Raw genomic sequence first — 15,858 nt, 5'->3', positions numbered from 1 at the left:
GTTGCACAAAGTACTGAATGCAAAGTCAATAAATGTCAATAAACCCTTCCATTTAATAATAGAGTGGAGCAAATGTATCATACATATTTCAGTAATTTCCCAAAAACCTCAGGATGAGGACACCAATCCACTGGGCACTGCAATCATAACAGCTAAGTCTCTAACCTGAAAAATAGATAAGTTTGAATTTAAGTAAAAATATAAGACATGAGCACAAACTGTCATTATAATTATCATTACAAAAAAACCTAAAGCCTTATGGAACACAAGAAGCAAATTCTTGAAATTACAGCATAACTGGAGTTTAGGATCAACAGTCGCAGTCATAATACTGTTTGGAAAAAACAGAGTAACTGTAGCTCAACTGCTGCTGTTTAGATATGCAAACATTACACTTTCACACCATCGACACACTTTCCAACAGCAGCAAAAACAGATTACAAAGGGCACAGAGGGTGGGTGGGGAAAGAGCTCTAACAGGAAGCAAAGGACCCTTCATAACAGCCTTAACCAGAAGGGAGAACAGCTACAAAACAAAGTGTCTGTAAGCTTACAGCCCATTCCAGGGACTATTTAAATCTCTCCTCATCCAAGGCTCTTATTCATGAATGTTGACATTCCAGTCCTGCCAGCACAAAGCACAGGGTTTAACTGCACACCACAGGGAGCTACCAGGAAAACAAGTCAATTAGAAGAGTCACGTGCAAGGATTTGGTTTCTTCAGAGACCACAGCTTCATTTTCAAAAAAATAAACCAACAAACCAAAAATCAAAGCAATTTCTACATAGTAACCACATTCTCATAATCACAACATAAGGATTTTCAGTAAAAGTTGGAGTGACCACCCAGAGAATTTTTACTGAGTGTTACCTTGCAGTTTTAAATACTGGTAAGTGAATCCCATTTAGAGTTTTACCCATAACACTCCTTTACCAGCATTTCCTCCCCTTGCCAACCCTGCACAGATTACTTCTCGTGCTCTCAAATGCTGGAACACAATTCTGTGTCTTGTGCCTCAGTCAGGGAACTTCATTAACAAATCTAATCATGCATGCAAATTCCTCTATAAAGCTGCTGGGGTGCAAGTCCCTTCAAGAGTTCTTGAAGAAATCTCATTTTGGTAAAGCTGAAGCCCACACTGACTCGGCAGCAGCTTTGCTGCATACAGCTGTGTAAAGTTCATGGAAAACACCAGAAAACCTTTTGAACCCAGGCAATTTTGCAGTGCAATAAGAATGTTTTCCAACTGTTAAGTGAGGCAGCTCATTTAGTGAAAAAACTCCCAAGAAATTTCAAGTCCTTTTCACTGTAACCTGAAAAAACAAAATTGCATTTAAACCCTGCTACTTGCAAGCAACATTTTTGTAAACGTCAACAGTCCTCTATTGAATTTTCATAAATAACTTTAAGTCCTTGCCTACAACAGCATCATCTGCATAATTATGAAATTGTACCATTTTCTCCTGGCAGAAGCCTTAATTTCTTTGCTGCAATATAAAACTTTGGGAAAACTCATCATGCCTAGAATGCAACAGCAATTGCTCATGGGAAGAAGAGGGGAAGAGTGGAAGAAACAAGCAGCAACCAGGATCAATGAAAGAAGGAAAGCTCAGAAAGCTGAAGAAATTTACTGCAGAAGCACGTCCTCTATAGTTTAAACAGAGAAGCCTCACAAGCACACCATATAATAATTCCAACACCTTAAAAGATCAAACTAGGATAAACAAAAAAGAAAGTGAAAATTACCAATTTTCCAACAAAATTCTGGCTGGTATTTCTTAACAAATCTTAAAAATGAACTATGGGAAACCAGGAATACATGCAGCAGCTTCCAAACAGCTTTCAAAGTCTTAATACTGCATACATTTTAAGTTCTGTTCACTAAAATGTAAGGAAATAAACTTTACTGCCAAACAAAGTAGTCATGCATATGAGTAAAATCATTAATAGAATTACTGGATTAGAAGCCATATTCTGCCACATTTAGCCTTACAATCTCACTGCAACTAGTGGGGGCAATTAAAAAGCAATCACTGCTCATTGCATAAGGATGACATTGTTAATAGTGCAGCAAGAAAACAGGGAAATTTGACAAAAGAAAGAAAAATAAACGGTTTGCCAAATTACAAATGGTCAAAGCATCTTGATATTTAAACTAGAGAGCACACTAGTGGATGTATGATCTCAAATCATCAAATTTTAAGCAGTAATAATTTAATTTGCAGAATTATGTCTAGATGCATCTAAAAAAACCAGCCGATATGTATTCCTAGCAAAAGTGAAACATAGGTGATAGAAACACACACATTAAAATAAAACAGAAAAGCAACAACTCCCAAATTAGTACACACATCTATATATATATGCACACTTTTTTTTAAATGAAACCCTGAGCATTTGTGCAACTACAATGGTAAATGAAGGGGAGGCAACAGGAAAATCTAAGTGATAGTCTCATAAAGCTTTAAATTCATATCTTAGCTGGGAAGCAACCACAAGAAGACAGAAAACCATTTACAAATATCTGAGAGATGTAAACTAAAAAGAAAGCAGGATTAAGGAATGAGAACAGAAATGAGAGAAGGCATTAAGTCAAAGCAAAACTCTCTCCAGCATCTAATTATATATGAAGTACTTCCTGAAGATCTTATTGAAAATACCACCCGTTAAGGGCATGTAAAATTAAATTAAAAAGGGCTCTAAGAGAAATCTCACCTAAGCACCTGCAAAGACAGAGGTTACAAGATTATTTACTCAGTATTTCCAATTTACTAGCTTCCTAGTATTCTAAATGCAGCCCATCCTATTTATATATGAAGCCCCCCAAGAAGAGTTCACAGAAGTGCACACATTGAAAAGGAATTGCTAAGATAAATTCTGGGTTTAACTATTTGGTTTGACTTTAGCAATATGGCCTCAGGACATTTTCTCCATTCATTTGCAAATGTTTCAGGTGATCCTGGATGAGACAGCTACAGTGATGCACCAGAACTAGAACGACTCAAATGTCTCCCAAATTCAATTACAACTTCCCATTAACTGTTTACACTCAGGATGTTAACAAATGAAGATGGCTTTTCAGAATACTGAACCCAACCTACTACAACCATGTTCTATGTACAGTCATATATTTTTCCTACCCTCTCGTTAGAAATAACTTTATTAAAAGCATAAAACCAATTTATAACAATTCTGAACCAAAGAATTTCATATTCCACCCAAAACTACCTTTCTCTTTTGGATTCCCACCCATCAACCTGGCAAAGGCATATAAACAGAGATACCAGTTGTGTGCTAATATGTGCAGAATCATCACTAAACCCAATATTCATTCTCCAGCACCACCTTGTTGGAAAGGTTTCAAAGCTTGAAGCAAAAAGAACCCATGGCTCTAGCCAAGCTCCAGTTAGTATCTCTGAGCAGCTTTGGCCTGGATGCCCTGGATCCACTGCAGCACATCCCACAGGCAGCTCACCTCGACCTCTAGAGGAACTTCGACCTCGAGGAGCCCCCACCACCGTTCCTCCTCCGCGTCCCGTCAACCGCAGGACAGCAGCACTGTTTACAGACATCGAGAAATTTCTCTGCCAAAAAGAAAGAGGCACAGTCAGATTTGACTGGAAAAACCTTCACAAAGAAACCACAAATACACAAACAAACAATAAAAACCAAACAAAACAAAAAGAAACAATAAGCATTTGCCATTATCTGAAATTAGGCTTTGTTTTTATTACAAATTCTCTACAAGTAATACTGGAAAGGAAAAGGATTCCATGCCCACATGAGCAGCTGAAGCAGTCTATAAAAGGATCTTGGTCAATATTATCATTACCAAGTTACTTAGCTGAGATTTCTATGCTCTGAAGTAAGCATTTGAACAGCTACTCCTTTCTCATGTGATACCAGAGGCCATTAGAACATCAGCAGTGTTAAACACACATTCTGCTGCAAAAAGAGACTGGCATCTGCCTATACCTGACACCAATAATTAATACCAATTCTAAACTTACTTAAGCAAAGCAGGAACATGTAAAGACCAAGAAAACTTGAATAGAATTATATTTACCAATGTCCTTTGCAGAAATAAGCCTTTTTATTCTCTAAATATCACAAGAGTAACATATTTTAGGAAAAACTAAGTCTACTTAGGGCTTCTGAAACTTAAGTGATACTCACTCATTTTCATAAGAAAAATAAACACCAGTAAAATTCAACTTTAGCTTAATATGAAACAATTGCTAAAAGAAAAAGCTATTTCAATAAAGAATGGATAAATATAACCAACTCTGACCCTATTCTCTGAGCACAAACACTTGGAAAACTGGGCCAAAGAATTCAGAAGCATGTACAGAAACATTAACAAGTAAACCTGAACTGACACACACTTTCTGAATGCAAGTTTTGAATAATTAGAATGCAAAGGACTCCAAACAGTTGTTGTATCAGGCTTCTTGAAAGGAACTTAAGAGTCAGCAAGGTGCTTACATCAACTCATCTGAATTACTATGACTTTGAAGGTCTTCAGAGAACAATGAGACAAGTGATTATATACTATTTAAAATCTAAATCACTAACATCAAAGCCAACAGGAGATTTAATACATTACAGAAACATTTCAAAAACTGCTTGATATGTGCTCCCTACAAAAGTATATCTTCCTTCAAGAAAGAGTTGGTAACTAATTAGACTTGAGGGGAAAGAAAAAATGCAGTCATGCATGGCAAAAAAGCAAGGTCAGCCTCCAGCAAATCTGTTTTCTGAGCTAGCTCTTAAAGTTTAAAGCAACCATTTCAACTGCAAGTGAACAGGAGCCACCTCCATCTGCCTCTGAGCAAACCACCACCTTTCTGGGTGCTTACACTTCTGCTTTTTTGTTTTCAGAAGCACTGAAACATTTCACTAAAAAAACATATTCAGTTATCAGAATCATTGTCTTGCATAGGAGACTCTTTTTTTTTATGCCTTATTCTTCCTGTAAGAACAAAATAATGATCTCGTTTTTAAATTGACTTGTCTGCCTGAACCCTGAGCAACTTCTCCCTCCCCTCTGAAGAGCCTTGAAGGCATAGTGGTAACAACCCACATGATAAGATCACAGCAAGAAGTAAAAAAGCAAAGTCAAAAAAGCAAAAACTGCCCTACTATTGATCAGGGTATTCCTTCAATGACCAATGCTGACAATGCAGACTGAAGAACAAAGCTGCCACAAAACAGCTTTAGTAGCAAATGAAGATTTCTTAGGAAACAGATGTCAGGAAAATAACCAGGGAGGACACAAAAGGATCTCCATTATATTCAGCAAGAGTTTGAGCCTCCCTTACCATGCAAGCAGGTAAGATTAAGACAACCAAATTCTCCCCTAATGCAAATGGGAAAAACAGGAGCAGTGGGAAAGGCAAAGGAACATTTGCTGCACATTGCCAGTGCTCCTTGGTGGGAAGCTCTGTTAAAGCCATCTACAGAAACCTCCTCTGCTTCAACAGACACTTCCTTGGAAACACATCTTACACAAATCTCTGATTGTAAATATATTGTATTTCCTTACAGTAAGTGAATCAGTTGAACTCTAGGTTAACTCAACAACTTTATCTTCAGAAAAGTAACATTTTACATAAAGAGAAACAGCAATTCCATCCAAAGCATGTCCATGTCCTATTACAGGGAACACTGTAGCCTTAAGTATCCAATTAAATGCTACAAAACTAAACACATTTAAGTTCAAATCAATATAGCTGACATGATCTGTCACCATCCCTAGATAATACACCTGTAATTCAGTTTGAGACAAGTTCTTCCCATGACAAACATAAAACTGCAGTGCCATCAGGTGCACAACACAGCAGGAATTGTTCTGAATCTAAGGCCAAAGTAATCCTGACAGGCTCAGCTGCAACTGAACACTGCATCAAAGTACCAGTGCTGTGATCAGCCTCTCCTCTAAGGACTCCCACAGCCCTGCCTCTCCAACTCTGAGACAACAATTCTATCCTAAGTATTCCTAGAGGGAGTAAAAAGGTCTTTTAAACTCCCTTCTGTCAATCTTAATTGTAAGAACTTTCCTGCATCACCACTAGCAGCAAATCCATTAATATTCACCTCAAAATCACTTCTGAAGATGATTCTTAATGATAAACAATGCTATGTCATGGGGAATAAACACCAGAGTTTCTAACTTTAAAAACGCCATTCCCTTGCTACTTTGAATCAATCATACAGGAAAAAAGGCATGAAAAACCAGACTGTTGACATCCTCTGGGTCCCCAGAAAGCATTAAAGAAAAAGCTTTCTTAGAAAGGGAATATGGACCTCTTCTTCTAGATTATCATTTCTGTGGAGATTTTAGAGAACTGTTACACTGCTTAAAGGCTCTTGTATGATCACAGGTGAGGAGGAGAAGGGAAAAGCAGTGACACAGGATACACCAACTCCTCAGGAGTTTACAAGACTGCTGAAACACTGGGCACTGCAGCAGAGGATCTATCCCTGAAGCTCAGCAGCACTTCCCATCTCATCTGTACTCTGCACACTTTCCATCCCATAGCCTTTAACTCGTGTTATTCCTTGCAGAGCATCCTGACAAACACCAGCAGTCAGCATCCCCTTGTAAGAAGCCTGAAGGACTCCACCATGCATCAGCAAAAGAATAAACCCAAAGACATTTACACAAAGGTTCAACATTTAGGGGTGCTACTGTGTGTCTGGCTGACCATTTCTGGGGCTTGCTCCTGAACCCCTTCTCTCCCTACTCAAGAACAGGAGCTAAGCTAAGCCTTCCCACAAAAGCACAGTCTCAATCTCAGGTGCCTTTGAAGACTATGACATGAAGTGCTTACAATGTATCCACATGAACTCAAATCCAACTGCTGATTAAAACCTAAACCATCAGTATCTGGTGTGAAACGACAGCATCCCACAGACACACAAGAAATATGGACCAGCTCTGAAGAGGAAGGAAGTCTGGAAGAGATGAAGAGGATATGCCAAAATACCCAGGCACAAAATGAAATGAAAAATCCAAGAACACAACAGCCTGGGGCAGGCAAAGGAAGAAGGATGCTCTGATATCTTAAGAAGCTAATAGTAACACTACCCACCCCTGCAAAAATCAAATCACTCAAGCCAGTAAAAACACTCAGCTTCCTATTACAAAAGAAACAAAAATCCAAACCACAGTATTATGAAGTAAGAAAAGTGCTAAGAAACAAATGACAAATCAGAGAGAAACTGCAAAATCAAAAGTTCTGAGAGCCAGCAAGAGGAAACCAGTTCAGAGTCAAAAGTCAGAGGCACTTATCCAGAGAAAATGGGTGGTTTTCTCCATTAGGAATCAAATTTAAAGCAAGAGATTTCAAACTACCCAGATCAGTCATCCCTGAAATGGAATCCTTATGGACCTGTTCTCACTCTGATCCATCTCTATGTGGTTGTATACCTATAGATATATCAAAGGAGGAGATGAAAAGAAACTGTTTATATACAGAGCAGTTAACAGTACTGCATCTTAATAAATGTTAACAGTCAAAAAACTTCAGCATTTCTCTAAAGAACACAAAACAGGGCTACAGAACCTAGCCACTTTTGTGATTCGCTGGTTACCAAAGAGAAGGTGGTAAAAAATGTAGAAAAATGTCACTGATCTGAAAATGATGCATACTTAAAAAATAGGTAACACTTCCCAGATGGTGATCCTGGATTTAACAACCTGTCTTCCTTCAACAGAACATTGGATAAAAACCATTTTTTCCAATTTAAGACAATAATTGAGCATGGATAGAATTTAAACTTTATGCTGACATAGTATGCTTTCATAATATCTTTCTGTGTGTCCTAGGTTAAAATGAAAAGGTGCAACCAAAGGTATGTATTCTATTAGCATCTCCATAAGCTGTTAAAATAGGTGTTCTTTAACTCCTCTGTGACTCATCCCTGGTAACAATCTCCACTAAAGGGCCATCAAGGTCTCCCATAACTCCATGACTCACAGAATTACACCACCCCACTGTGAGATGCCCCACCCAGGGGAGGAACCAAACATTCCCACCTTTATATAATCTGAGGCTTGGAACACCAGGAGAGCACTACCACTGCATTCCCAGAGGACAAGAGCTCAATAACCACCACTGGACCTCCAGATCTTTCCACAGGATCACTGCTCTGCCAAAACCACATCCACCACTCCAACAGGACTGCAGCCACCATCTAATCAGGCTGCTACCACCACCCTGCCCAGCAGGGTGTCAGGTCATATCCTGACTCTGTCACTTTAAGTCAGAGTTTCTGTACTATTACCTTTAATTTTCCTATTAAACTGTAGTTCTGACATGGAATCTCCTGCTGGTTTGCCTTCAAACTAGTACACTGAGATGTCCTAATTTCAAATTTCATTGTTTTTCTTAATGGACGCACACTCTTTATTATGTCTTTGCTCTAATAACAATCTTAAGATTAAAAAAAAAAATACACACCTGTTCTTCTTCTGTAAAAGGTACAAGTGCCAGTGGTGGCAGGGGCTCCTCTTGTAAAATAGGCAAAAATTCCTTATCCAGAAGGTCTGAAGGTATCTGTATAAAAGAAAAAGAGCATTCTACTCCATACAAGTATTTCTACTTCAGGGATGATGTCACACACACTGATTCAAAATTTTTATTCTTCCAACTCTGTCTCCATCTACCCAGTAATTCCAGTAACTCTTACTGGGGGTGAGTATAACTGTGCTGCAAATTTACAACCCTCAGAAAAAAGTTCTTACAAGCAAGGCATCCAAAGCATCACTCACCAATAAGGCCACTGACATCAGAACTCAAACTTACACACCACTGCAGCTGAAATCTGAATCAAGTGACATTTCATCTATTGCTTTTAACTGCAACACATTTTTACAGCCAGATTTTTAATTAACAAACTGCCACCTACAGCACAGAGGCTGTATTTGAAATAAGCAGTTCCAATTTATAACCAACCAGGAGAGTAAAAAAAAAAAAAAACAAAAACCAAAACCAAACCCAAACCAACCAAAAACCACACAAAAAAGCCAAGTACAATGAAACTTTATGTATAGATTAACTAGAGAACACTTATGACTTCAATCAAAATAAATGTTAACATTAATTTTGAATCAGAAGCTCCATCAATAGCTGCAATCTTGAGGATGTGGACAAGAACCACCAATTACATACAGCAAGTGAGTTCCAATTATGCCAATGGACAACTGCCTCAAAAATATTTAGTTCATAACACTAAAGAGTTTTTTTTCTTTTAGATATATGCTAGCAGAAGTCTTCCTGTTTTCAGTCAGTCTCTCTTTTGATTAGATTCAACAGCTTAAAAACATTCCTGACATCCACTAGCTGACCTGAACCACTGTCAAGAATCCTTTCAGTCTTCACAACCAGCATCACTCAACACCCTAGAAACATGTGGATAGCAAAAGAAAGACATACTCTAATCATAATGCCCTTCTGGCAAACACATAGGAAGAAAATATTATTTGGACCATTCATAACAATCAAAGAACTTCCTGTAACACAGGATATTTGAGGGTTGTTCTGAATCAGCCCCAAGAGCAGAGATCTCAGCATCATCTGACACTACAAACACAAACTGCAAAAAACAGCAACTTCTGACTGGCTGACCTATTCAAGCATAACATCAAGATCTAAATCACAGTTTCCTGAAGTAGAACAGGACAATTCTGCATGTTAAAGCATGGCTTTAAGCTATACCACACTTAACAGACTTAGAAAAATCTTTGACATTCAATGCCCTTAAATCCATTATTTAAGCAATGCAGGGCTCCCAGTATTGTACAAGAATGTCAGCACAGCCAAGACAGGACAGGAACCTGAAGCTGTGTGTGTACATCTCCATTCCAAGCTCAAAGCATTATCCTGACATAATTTCTTGCAGTCCCTCCCTTCCCCAAGGGTAAGCTCTCAGGGGCATTCAGACCTCCAGGTCTACTGTAACAATAAACCAACCACTGCCACCAGCTAAAGAAAAACTCAATGTTTACAACTACAAAATGTACCAATCATTTGCCTGAAAGAGCTCTGAAATTTTGTATCATCTTCTACATCACTGAGAACCCTTGTTCAAAGTGAAACCAGAAGGAAGTTCCTGATTTTCTATACTGCTCTTATGCATTACATGTCATTGTTTGTGTGTCCTGATTCCCACAGAAGGGAGCTACCTGAGGACTGCTCTCATTGGGCCAGTCACCTGCTAAATTGAACTGACTTAAGATGGGATAGAGACCTCTTGCTTTTTTCAGATGATCTGCTCATATCATTTATTGCCTGACTTTGTAGCTGAATCAAATAACTATCATGCACTACATTAAATAAAATCCTACTGAGGCAAGCAAATCTGCACAGCTGCAAGGCGACTTTAACCCTCAGTCATCTGTGGCACTGAGACTGAATATGGCAATCAGGTCCTTTTGTTCTCTGGGGTACAGGAAGTTACCCCTAAAATGGAAGAAAAACCAAAAAAAAAACAAACCCCCCCCCCCCACACACACACAAAAATACAAACAAACAAAAACCCCAAAAACACATGGAATCTGGTAAAAGTGCAATCAAACAAGGGCACACATGAAAACCCCCACAATCAGTCCTCTTCAGTCTGGGATTGCAAGAAATATATGATTTCTCTGTCCATAACCACAAAATACAAACTATTCCTAATCACAAGACTGTCATTAGGAACACACACACAAGGGCACCTTCCTCTTCCTGCTCACCTTATTATCCTTTAGAAAAAGTGCCAACATTTCTTCTCTCCCATAGCGATAGTCTGCAAGTTTGTACTTGGGCAAGGCCGGAGACAGAGGAGGGGATGTCACGCTCCCGCCACTAGACAAAGCTCGCAGCCTGAAAGGAAGCACAAAAGCAATAAAAACGAACTGAGAATATCTAAACCTGTGCTACCATCCCTCTGCACATTTACAGATTTGACACAAACAAAATAAATACAATACTGAAAGTAAAGACATTAACAGTTTAACTTCAAAACTCTCAGTGCTTCAATAGGAAGAGTGGAAGAACTTCCCTTGTTTCACCCACAGCCAGGAGAGCAAGAAATAAAAGAATTGCCAAGAGCACAACAAGGAATTCAACTTGCCCCAGGAAAACTCTTGTGCTGACTATACAGCAAGCCAGCTATACCCCCACTAAAGCCTTGCCTAAGCTATTCACACAGGCTGCACACAAATCAGTGGGACACCTTAATGACAACAGCTTCCTTTTGCCAAGAAAAATTCTTACCATGCTAGAGAGTGCAGCAAATATTAAGCTAAGGAAAGGGTTTATTCAGATGTTTCATCAAGTTTAACAGAACAGCACGGTAAATTTTATACGAAGTTTCTTCTTGTGTCTCTGGAATCCTTCCTTGCCATAAATCCCTTTTACGCAAATTAAAATTAACGGCTTTTATTTTTTGAGAGTGCATATAACATCTAACTTAGGGTTAAATCAATAAAAGAAAAAATAAAATTAAAAAAATATATGTACAAAATACAATGACACTCTACTTCAGAGACATTTGAAGCAGCAATCTAATAAATCTGATTTATGGTATCAGATAAATATGCTAATACATTTGTTCTAATCCCACACAGGTAAGTTACTTGACTTCTTGCAGGTAGCACCTTACTGTTGTACATGATGCCCATTCTGCAGGTGAATTCGTCTCATTCTACACAGTCACTTCCTCAGCTACCCAAATCCTTGGTATTTTTAAGTTTGAGGAATGTTTTACAAAAGGTTATGTGTGTAAAGAAACAAAACCCTGCTGATTTTCTTACATTCTGTCTGATGAGTAACTTAGACAAGTAGAACAGTAAAAGCTCTTCTCAGCAATCAAAAAATCCTTGGCAGGGACGTAGCTCTAAATTAAAACAGTGATTCAGAGACTACCTTTCACCTAATTATTAAAACATGCTTCGATTTGTTTTACTGTCCTTTAAACAGAAAAGAAAAAAACCATTTGCAAGTCAAAAGCTGATTTTATTTCATTAGTTTGGTGCCACCTCGTGGCAGTTCCTCTACATAACCACTTCCAAACCGTGCCTGCAGAAGAATTATTTAAAGGATTTGATGGCTCAGTGAAACGTTCAACATCAATCAGATCAAATGCGACCCAGAGTCTCGCTGTTAAGTGATACAGCAGCTTATGTGACAGTCATGACTATACCACAACCCAAAAGAAAATTTATAAATCTTCTGTTTCGTTTTTCCTGTAAAAATACACTAAAATTCACTGAAGTCTAATATATGTTTCCATACATAATCTAATCTGGTTTTTAAAGTAACTGGAGACTCAATACGACAGTCCCCTCACTGTGACACAGTTCATTAAGTTGCTGTTGAAATATTTGCTTTTTTTAGCAGTCTTCCCCCTTCTCTTTTTAATATAACTTTGGCTTCCATCCATCAAGAATGTAATCATGTCTGTCTTACACTGAAGAGCACTCCAGCACAAGATATCTGCCTGGTGGTATATTTATAGATATTGATAAATTCATTCTTTAACCTTCTTTCATTCTAACAAAATAGACTGAGCTCTCATTGTTTCACAAGCTGCAAATCATGTCTTGCTTCTTCACTGAATTCTCTCCAATTTCTGTATATTGTGTATAGAAATGTGTCAGCAAAAGTGAATGTATTCAAGGAACAGTTCTATCACATGCTCTGCAGCAACTGTATTTCCTATAACCACCCTGCATTCCCATTCACACACTTGGACACCAAACACTGCAGAAACCACACCACTCACAATTCCTGTTTGTAACTGAACTCACCAATACTTTACCAAGAAACTGGAACAAATACTGAATAACCACACCTGTGCAATTGCTCTTGCACAAAAGCCAGAACAATGCAGGTCAGACAAGCTGTAAAACTAACAGCTGACAAAATTATGTGACAGCATGTATTCCCTTGAACACAACAGCTCTCTTTTCCTGACACTTTCCAATACAAGTGTGCAGGACACTGACACAAAACTCTAATTTTTTTCCATATTCCATACAGGGATTAGGTTCTTTAAAACTGGGAAAAGAAAAAGCTTGCTTAGCTATAGATTTAAGTCTAGTGAGGAGAGTTTAAGAACTTCCTTATTAACATTCATCACACAGAAAGACTGAACAAGCACATCTTTAATTATTCTGTGCATACCTCTGAGATCATAAACATTATTCCTCCTTCAAATGCTTGGCAGCAAGGTAAATATTATGCAGTAACATAACAAAAAACCCAACTCAATTCCTACACAAAGCCAATTCACAAAATAAAGACTCATTTTATAACATTGCTTTAGATCACAGGCCAGGGACTGAGGGGAAACAGTACAAAACAAAGATACTGTATCCCATTTATTCCCATAATCAATTCTGCTCCAAAGGAAAAAAAAGTCCTTTTAAACAAGTTCTGGAGTCTGACAAAATAGACAAAACTTACCATTCAGGCCCAAAGTTAAGTGTCTGAGTTTCTGCTGCCATTTTTTCCTGTTCTCTTCCTCTTTTTTAAAAAGTGTGAACCTGAAAAATAAAGATATTTATTATGAAAACAGCTGGATTGATACAGTGCTTCACAGATTAATTCAAAATACAAAAGCACACCTGGTCATGCAAAGAAGTGAAAAAACTGACTACACTGATTTTTTTTTTAAGGAATCCATTTCAGCTTTCCAACACAGATTGATTTAGTAATATAGGAGCAACTGCATCAAGATTTCTTCCCTAAATCCCTCTTTTAACAGCTCAAACAGGACACTGGATTAGGGTGTCTGAGGAAACAATTTGTACAAACACAGAGAACTTGATGCATAATCCTCTTCTCCAAGAACAGTAATGCTTAATTAACAGAATTGCTGCTTCCTGACAATTACAAGAGGATAAAAACCCCACTAGAATTACAGCAAGACAGATTTTCCAGCTGAGTGGCAGAATATTCAAGAATTTTCCACTGCTCATTCTTGAAAAATAAGCCTTCTAAAGATTGAGTACATCCAATGCTACCAAATACTCCACAATTCTGCAGGCAAATGGCAGCATTTCTTTCATTCTTGGTTTTATTAAGCAGAAGAAATGCAGAACTTCGGACTTTAGCTGATTTCATTGCTATCAGCCAAGGTAACTCCTGCAGACACCAGGAAGGCTCAAGTCAAGTTCCTACATATCCAGAGTGTATGGACAAGAGCAGATGAAGCATACAGCAGGGAAAGAACAAGACTAAGGTAAGGTAGCTTTTCCCTAAGAGAACCAAGTCCAGCCCAGGCAGTTCTGGAGAAATGCCCTTTCATGCAATAAGTACAGCTCCTCCTTCATTCCAGCAGCTGCCAAATCCAAATCTTCAGAGCAAGATAGTTTGGTTTTTTAAAAACCAAACACACTGTAGGTAAAGCCCAAGAAAAAGAAGAATTTGAAGCATCATCTTCAGACACTGGTTGATTAGACTTCAAGAACCCATAATGTCAGGGAGGGAACTCTGCTGTATCAGAACCACACCCCTTAGCAAATCCAGGGACTAAATAAGGAACTTCATGAGTTTGTCTATACTTTGCATGAAAAGGTGATGAAAAAGAAAAACAAAATCCAGGGAGATAGAGGTGGAAAGGGCGTTACTGAAAAAAAGCAAGACAAAACTAAACAAAGGAAGCTTTTTTCCCTTCTATTTATTCCACATAAGTAATAATATTAAAGAAAATAAATCAAGAATCTCAAAGCAAGAAAATGACAAAACATGCTAAAATGAAATATGCTAATATTGCTTGAGCAGATTTTACCCAAATACTCTGGGCATAAGATTACAAATGCTTATAAACTCCCTGCAGTCTAAACCCACCAACTAACATTTGGCTTGTGTATTTTAACAACATGCTGTATCTTCTTTATCCCATACACAAAGTAATTTATATACAAATCTTAATGGTTTTATTTTCACAATAATTTTAGATAATTAAATAGAATTATCCCTACTAGCTGCACCAAAAGTTAATACAAAAATACCCAGATATTCTCCCAGGCCTAGTCTGAGATGATTTTGGTCTGATTTAAGTTGCCTTTTGGAAGCAGTTCACAGCTCATGAGAACATTCAAGCCATATCCATTCACCATCCAGCATATCAAAATGTAAGGTGAGGTTCCCAAAGACAGCATGCAGCAGCCACAAGAGAAAATATGGTGGGGCAATTCAAGTAAACCATCATGCACACTGGGCAGAAAGAAGCCTCCAACACAATTCCTAGCACCCTTAATTGGATGGCTGTCCCTCCACCTCCTGCAATGCCTGTAATCCTTCTGCTGGGGCTGGTGTGGGGTGGAGAGTTGTCAGATCAATCCATGTGCATCACCAGGGAACCTGGGATCTCTAACTCCAAACATCACAGCTAGTCCAGTATCAGTAACACCAAAAAGGCTGCCACTCAGGGTTAAACAACATCAGATACAAGGACAAAGCACTAAAACCCAGTTAGGATCAAACTGTTCACTGGTTCTGGACCCACTTGGCCCCACTCTTCAGCCTCTGTGTTATCTTCCCAAAAAACTGAGGATGCTGTGTCATGTTTCTCTACTAGACTTCTAAGCAGTTTAGTACCTACACTAGTCTCATCCCAGTGAGCTGCTGAATGGCTTCCCCTATCCCTCATTTTGGCCACCACGCTTTGTTTTGTGAACTTCCTCTTATGTATTGCACTCAGGTAAGTTACTCCATCCCTAAAAGTTCTGACTGTATAAATTTTGAACTGCAAACAAAACAACTGTAAGTGAATGAAATTGTACTGAACACATCCCCTCTGAAACAGAATAAAACAGACACGCATGTGATCTGAACAGATGTGACAGGTGAAATGAATAG

The 15,858-nt window shown here is 38.4% G+C and overlaps 1 protein-coding gene across 3 annotated transcripts in view; it reads right to left on the bottom strand.

Annotated features, from left to right (window-relative positions):
- GIGYF2 (GRB10 interacting GYF protein 2) overlaps nucleotides 1-15,858 on the bottom strand; it is a 74,999-nt gene that overhangs the window by 49,511 nt on the left and 9,630 nt on the right. For all 3 annotated transcript variants that reach the window (XM_058811998.1, XM_058811999.1, XM_058811997.1), the window contains 4 exons: nucleotides 13,459-13,538; nucleotides 10,743-10,872; nucleotides 8,467-8,562; nucleotides 3,477-3,585 (listed from right to left, as the gene is read on the bottom strand). In XM_058811998.1, the coding sequence (XP_058667981.1) occupies nucleotides 3,477-3,585; nucleotides 8,467-8,562; nucleotides 10,743-10,872; nucleotides 13,459-13,499 (376 nt within the window). In that variant the 5' untranslated portion in view covers nucleotides 13,500-13,538. The remainder of the gene's footprint in view (nucleotides 1-3,476; nucleotides 3,586-8,466; nucleotides 8,563-10,742; nucleotides 10,873-13,458; nucleotides 13,539-15,858) is intronic.

This window comes from Ammospiza caudacuta, chromosome 11, assembly GCF_027887145.1.
Source record: "Ammospiza caudacuta isolate bAmmCau1 chromosome 11, bAmmCau1.pri, whole genome shotgun sequence".
NCBI lineage: Eukaryota > Metazoa > Chordata > Aves > Passeriformes > Passerellidae > Ammospiza > Ammospiza caudacuta.
Note: the sequence above shows the minus strand (reverse complement) of the source record. Positions and strands in the feature narration are given on the sequence as shown.